We start from the raw sequence: 7,436 nt of genomic DNA on the forward strand, positions 1-7,436 counted from the left end.
GAAAAAAAAAAAGGGAAATAAACCTGTACTAAGAATAGCAAGACTACAAGATTTCCTGAAGCTAGTTTTTCCTAGCCTCTTTCAAGTGCTTAGTCACTTCTGCCTATTTACCAAAAAAAAAAAAAACTTCAAATCTTAAAAGAAGCAGGGAATTTTGATTCCATGCTGTCATGTCACCTGTGCTGCCCTAGACATTTGTTTCCATGCAACTCAAGAGAAGGTGGCAGCCAATTAAGAATATCTACCATTCCAGAGGAGAACCAGAGGCCACTAGAGCACCATGTATTCTGTCTCTGTTCTAGTAACAAAGAGGGGTTTGTGGAAACCAAAGCTGTCTTCCCTGACACCAAATGCAGGTAAAAATTAAAATGTAGCATGAAAATGTGTTTTCTCTCTCTGATAAGCACACCAGAAATGCCTCCCTTTTCCTTTGGGGAACATGTATAGCAAACATATTCTTAAACAACTCCAGAAGCCTTTACTAACACAGCCTAAGTAACGCAACAAAACCTAAAACTAGAGGCCAGCAGACTTTGGAATGTACTTCCAAGAAAGTAACTAGCCGGTAAGTCCATTAGCATTGTTTCAGGTTCCTCAAAGGTAAGAGCAAGGTTTTCATGAATGGCTATTTTAAGAGACTCTTGGAGAAAGACAAGTTTTTAGGTGGCTACTATGTGCCCAGTGCTATATACATATCCCAATATTCTACTCACACTTAAAGATATTAAGCAGACACGCTGTTTATAGAAATACACTTAAAAAAAAAACTTTCTCAATCAGATGCAGTAGGGCCTTGACAAAGACCAAGTCTAATCATTCCAAACACAACCCCAGGTAGCAAATCTGGAAGAATGCAGTTCAATCTCTCAAGCAGAATTCAGACCCCTCCCAGAGGGTCACGCAGAAGTCTGGCAAACGCCTGGATTATTTAGGCCAGGACTCATTTTACTACCAGAAATAAAAATGTTATGGAAGACAAGCGCTTCCTTGACCTCAGCCTTTCCATCACACCCAAATACCCCCGCAGCCAGGGACATTATATGTATTTCTCTCTTCAGGCTGATACAAGGAATAGAACGCACGAATCGCGTCCTCTTCACGAGTGGCAACGCTCACAGCATTTTGTCGTCCAAAGGGGTCGAGCCATCTGCCGAGAGCCGCAGGCGAGGGATCCCGTGCCTCGTTCCCCCGGACGCCCAGGCCCCGCACTGGCCACTAAGCCGCTCTCCCCACCTGGGAGGCCGCTAAGTCCAGCTATTCGTGGGGACCAGTCATGACCCAATTGGCGCTGCCCACAAAACCGGGCGCAGAGCTCCGGGACACGGACCGGGGCGGAGACGGGGCGCACGCACCAACGCCTAAACCAAAATCGTCTTCTCCACCGCGGACGGCACACGCTCCCGGTTCTCGCCCTCCCCTCCCGGGCGGAAGCCACGTGCGGGGCCGCCGCCAGCGCGCTTCGCCCTCCGAGCTCCCGGCTCGGCCCTGCCCCCAGCGCCCCCTCCCCGCGGCGGCCGCCCGCGCGCCGGCCTCCGCCCGGCGGGTCCTCCCGGGAGCCGCGCGCGCCCTTCCCGCCGCCCGAGGCCGCGCCCGCCGCGCCTGCCATGGTGGGCGCCTCACCGTCAGGCTGAGGAGCCGGGCCCGGCTGCGCCATGACCAGGCGGCCCGCTCGGGGGCGAGGACGGGCGGAGAAGCGGCGACCGGGCTCCAGCGGACTCAGCTGGCGGAAGAGACGCCGACCGAGCCGCCGCCGCCGCCACCCAGGGAAGAACCGCTCAGGCTGGAGCCGTCGGCGCCGCCACAGCCGCGGGCAGAGACGGACCCGAGCGCCGACCTCCGCCTCCTCATCCTGACAGCGGGAAATAAGCAGTGCGCAAGCGCGGGGGGATGGGCGGCACGTGACGTCGCCCCGAGGGCAGGGGCGGGGCCTCGCCCGGCCCGAGCGCTGCGGGCGGGATCGGTGGGAGGAGCCGCGCGGGGCTGGGGGAGCGCTGCGGAGGGGCTGGGTCGGGGGTGGGGGGCCGCGGCGGCGGGAAAGCCCTGGCCTTCCGCAGAATAGCTCGGGGCGTTCCAGCCCAGCTCGCGGGCGGAGAAATAGAAGAGAAAGCCCGCAGGAGGAGGCCCGAGGGTGAATCTAGGGACAGTCCAGCCCGTGCGACCTTGGGCGAGTCATTTAACTCACTGGCCCTATGGACGTTCGTCTGCAAAATAGCTAAGAATCTCTTTTGCGAGAAAAGGGTAAGAAACTGTTTCCAATGTGACTTGAAAGTGACTGTGTGGATACTGGGCTTAGAGGCAGACACAGTTTCTGCAGTCTTGAGGAGGAAACGGTGATATGAAAGTGATTTGAAAGCTCTACTGTCCTTATACCTAGGTAAACGAGCTGCTGACCCTAAGCCCCATACTTTAGGAACTCAGGCCACACTCTTCCCAGCTCCAGAGTCCACTAGGGCGCAGGATGTGCCCACCTATATATACCCCTCAGTTCGGACTTAATTCTGGATGACCTGTGACCAGAATACCCTCCCAAATGCTCCCAAATAGGCCCTGGCCTATTCCTCGCATCCGTTCTCTCCAACCTAGAGTGTGGGCATCCTAAAACTAACCAAGGAGAAGCTGTGTTTGGAGGAGGTGCCATCGCACTTCAGCATTTAAGCTGCTCCCTCTGCAGACTGCTGATGCAGAACACAAGTTGGAAAAGAAGACACTGACAGTGGGTCAACAGTCCAGTCAAAGCAGAGGCTCCCCTCATTACTTCATGCAAAAGTATGAATCTGAGAAGTCCAAAAATTCAGTTTGAATTTTATCTTCCTTGTAATTAAAGATTAATATATTTGTCAAGATAGAGACATAGTATATTAAGGTTATCAGGGCTAGAGCTCTTGCTTTTAGGGGTCCAGATTTCTATTTCATCTTTGCATGGTCCCAGATAGCACTAAAGGCTATATATAGCCCAGCTTGCTAAGCAGTACTGCATTGCCTGTCAGAGCACAGAAAGCAGGGCTAATGAATGAGGACTCAGTCCTCCCCATCACCACACACACACTCACACACACACACACACACACACACACACACATACACACACACCAAACCAGTGATTGAAGTGATTTTTAATTTGGGACGGGGTTGGGTCTAGGACCCAAACCCAGAAGTGTTCAGGGGCCACTCCTAGCTCTGTGCTCAGAGTCACCCCTGGCAGTGCTTGGGTTGCCATATGCCATGCTAGGAATCTGACCACGATCAGTCACATGCAACCCAAGCACCTTAACACTTGAACTGTCTCTTCAGTCCTAGTTTATTTATATTTTGTTTGTTTGGGGGCCATACCTGGCTTTGCTGGGGTGTTGCTCCCAGCTCTACAGTCAGGGATCACTGCTGGTGGGCTCAAGGGACCTTTTGACGTGCCAGAGACCAAAGCTGGCTTAGCCACATGTGAAGAAAGCATCTCACCCATTGTACTATCTCTTCAACCCCCATTAGTTTTAGATAATTTAGATATATTGCATCCGTTTGTGCTTTGCCACTAATCCTGCTAACATTGGAAAGGGACTGTATACAGACTTGAGTTATTTTAGTAATAATAGCTTCCAGGGGCTGGAGCAATAGTACAGTGGGTAGGGTGTCTGCCTTGCATGAGACTGACTGGGTTCGATCCCCAGCATCCCATATAATCCCCTAAGCACTGCCTTGAGTAATTCCTGAGTGCAGAGCCAGGAGTAACCCCGGAGCATCACCAGGTATGACCCAAAAACCAATAATAATAATAATAATAATAATAGCACTGTACCACTGTAGCACTATCCTCCCATTGTTCATCTATTTGCTCTAGCGGGTACCAATAATGTCTCCATTGTGAGACTTGTTACTGTTTTTGGCATATCGAATATATCACCAGTAGCTTGCCAGGCTTTGCCGTGCAGGCAGGATACACTTGGTAGCTTGCCAGGCTCTCCAAGAGGAGCGGAGGAATCGAACCCCAATAAATAATAATAATAATAATAATAATAATAATAGCTTCCGAAAACCGGTATGTGTTTGAGAGAGCAAGCAGAATAGTTTTTATCTCTGGATGACTTTCCTGGGTCATACTTGGAAGTGAGACTTTCGTGGAGTGTAGTACAATACCTCCTCTGCTTTGTTGTGACGATTAACATGGGTTAGGAGTCATAAAGATAGTTGTAGAGAGGGCTCCTTCCAGTGAGTAAGAGGCACATTTATTGCCACTGATAAAATGGAGCTTGAAGGGCAATATTCAAATCCTGGGTTGGTTCTGAGTACCACCACCAGGTGTGGCCCAAACCACACACACACACACACACACACACACACACACACACACACACACCACTACCAAATAAATAAAAATTAAGTAAAAATGTTTAATTTTTTTTAATGGGGCTTAAAATCTGGCCCTTAGATCAAGGTTGCTGAAAAACAATCAGGATGCTGGTTTGGAATCTTAGGGCTCTCCCTGCCAAGAAAGTGGTAGAAAAAGCAAGTTTGAAACTAGGAGCATGCAAAATTGATATACATTTAGGGGGTTGAGAAGATGGCTCAAAGGTCTGGCGAGCATGCTTTGTACATAGGAGGCCTGGGTTCCATTCCTGATACTGTCCCCTGAGCACCACAGGGAATGTCCTCTGAACACTGAGCCAGGAGTAGCCCCCAATTACTCAAAAACAAAGCAGAAAAGTTATGTACTTTCTTGTATGCTTGCTTTTGGCACTATACCCGGCAGTTCTCAGGGCTTACTCCTGGCTTTTTCCTCAAGGATCACTCCTGGTGGGGCTCTGGGGACCATATAGGGTGATGGGGATTGGCTGAGTGGAAAGCAAGTATTCTACCTGCTGTAGTATCACTCCAGCTGCGTTTCCATTTTCATATTTTGTAGGCAACCCAAAGACCCAGAAATTATACTCCTAAGTATACATAGGCAACTATCGCCCAATCTGCCTATTGTCTGTCATCTACAAACTGTTCACTCGAGTCATCCTGAATAGGATTAGCAGAACACTAGATGAAGGACAACCATGTGAACAAGCCGGATTCCGAAAAGGATTCAATACCATCGACCATATCCACACGATTACTAAGCTCATTGAGGTTTCTCGGGAGTACAAGATGCCGCTCTGTCTAACGTTCATTGATTTAAAGAAGGCCTTTGATTCTGTTGAGACAGAAGCGGTCATGGAAGCCCTAGCCAATCAGGGCGTACAAACTCAATACATCAGGATCCTTCGTGAGCTCTATTGCGGATTCACTACCAAGATCTCACCATTCTACAAAGAAGTAATCATCCATATCAAGAGAGGGGTTCGGCAGGGTGATACCATTTCACCAAAGCTCTTCAGTGCCACCCTCGAGAACATCATGCAATGACTGGAATGGGAAAGCATGGGAGTGAAGATAGATGGTCGACAACTACACCACCCCCGCTTTGCTGATGACATCGTTCTAATAACACCAAACATCAGCCAAGCGGCACAAATGCTGAACGACTTTAACCGTGAATGTGGAAAGGTCGGACTACAGTTGAATCTTACGAAGACAATGTTTATGAGAAACAGCCTTGTTCCTGACACTCCATTCACTCTCCAGGAAACCACCATCTCTGAATGCAACAGTTATATATACCTAGGTCGAGAAATCAACATGATGAATGACCTGGCACCTGAGTTGCGCAGGAGGAAGAGAGCTGCTTGGAACGCCTTCAAGAACGTTGAAGAAATAACTAAAAGGACAAAGAACCTCCAGCTACGAGCACATCTCTTTGATTCCACTGTTCTTCCTGCATTAACATATGCCTCAGAGACCTGGACCCTACGAAAACAGGATGAGAACGCTATTCGGGTCTCTCAAAGAGGAATCGAAAGAGCTATGCTTGGAATATCACGATTCACTCAAATGAGAGATAGAATCCGGAGTTCTGATCTTCGTCAACGCTCAAGAATCAGGGACGCTGTCTCATTTGACAAGACATCAAAAATCAAATGGGCTGGACACGTAATGAGGTTTACAGACAACCGCTGGACTAGAGCCATTACTGATTGGATTCCACGGGACATCAAAAGATCATGTGGACGCCCACCTACAAGATGGTCAGACTTCTTCGTCAAGACCCTAAATGATCGGTTTGAGGCTCTGCATGTTCCTAGAACGAACAGATATCATTGGGCTACGCTAGCACGCAACCGGGATGAATGGAGACGTTACTGGCACCCGCTCGAGTAAATCGATGAATAACGGGGATTAAGTGATTAAGTATACAGTCTAAGGAAAATTAATATATGATCAAAAATTATTTCTGTTTTTGGGCCATACCCAGTGGTGCTTAGGGCTTCCTCCTGGCTCTATGCTCAGTGATCACTCCTGGCGGTAGATGGAGGATCATATATGCAGCCAGGGACAGAATCCAAATAGGATGAATGCAAGACAAGCACCCTACCTGCTGTACTATGGCTCTGGCCCCAAAATCTTTATTAAGTATAAAGATTAATAATTCTTAAATTCTGGAGGAAATTGGGGAATTTTTTTTTTTTTTTTTGCTTTTTGGGTCACACCTGGCGATGCTCAGGGGTTACTCCTGGCTTTGCACTCAGGAATCACTCCTGGCGGTGCTCTGGGGACCATATGGGATGCTGGGAATCGAACCCGGGTCGGCCGTGTGCAAAGCAAACATCCTACCTGCTGTGCTATTGCTCCAGCCCCAGGGAATTAAATTTAAACACATGAAATAATGTCATTTACAATGCATATGTGCCCCCAGGAGAAAACAACAAAAATATTCAAGTTTACTGTTCATAATATAATAAATAATAGCTAGAGTGTCCAACAGAATATATTTTTAAATATTTAATGAAATGCTTCACAGCAAAGTAAATGAACATGCTACAACTACAGGGACAGAGCAATAGTACAGAGGGTGGGTGTTCGCCTTGCATGAACCTGACTTGAGTTTGCTTCCCTGCATCCATATGGTTCTCTGAGCACCACCAGGAGTAATTTCCGAGAGCTGGGAGTAGCCTATGAGCATTGCTGGGTGTGGCTTGCAAACAAATAAAAGCCCTACAACTGCATATTCAGCAGAAACTAATCTCACAAAAAATAATTTTGAGAGAAATTATGAGGTAATATATACATCATGATTCCATTTATATAAAGTTACAAAATAGACAAGTATAAATCTTTGGGTGGTGGGGCCAGGAACTACATCTGGCATGGCTCAGGGCTTTCTCCTTGCTCTGTGCTCAAGGAGAGTCTTTGGGGACTATATTGTGATGCTAATGATTGAACCCAAGTCAAACACGTGCAAGGCCCTACCCACAGTACTGTTTTTTTTTTAACCCAAAAGGAAATATTTTGCATACATAGTAAACTGAAATTCAAAATTCAGGAATCAGTGTTATAGAAGTCATGACAGTGGTTCTGGATGT

The 7,436-nt window shown here is 48.0% G+C and overlaps 1 protein-coding gene across 1 annotated transcript in view; it reads right to left on the reverse strand.

Moving 5' to 3' along the window:
* RABEP1 (rabaptin, RAB GTPase binding effector protein 1) overlaps window positions 1-1,867 on the reverse strand; it is a 128,708-nt gene extending 126,841 nt beyond the window's left edge. The window contains exon 1 of the mRNA XM_056115256.1: window positions 1,621-1,867. Coding sequence (XP_055971231.1) covers window positions 1,621-1,654 — 34 coding nt within the window. The 5' untranslated portion in view covers window positions 1,655-1,867. The remainder of the gene's footprint in view (window positions 1-1,620) is intronic.
* Between the last annotated feature and the right edge of the window lie 5,569 nt (window positions 1,868-7,436).

The sequence above is a fragment of the Sorex fumeus genome, unplaced genomic scaffold (assembly GCF_029834395.1).
Source record: "Sorex fumeus unplaced genomic scaffold, SorFum_2.1 ptg000028l, whole genome shotgun sequence".
NCBI lineage: Eukaryota > Metazoa > Chordata > Mammalia > Eulipotyphla > Soricidae > Sorex > Sorex fumeus.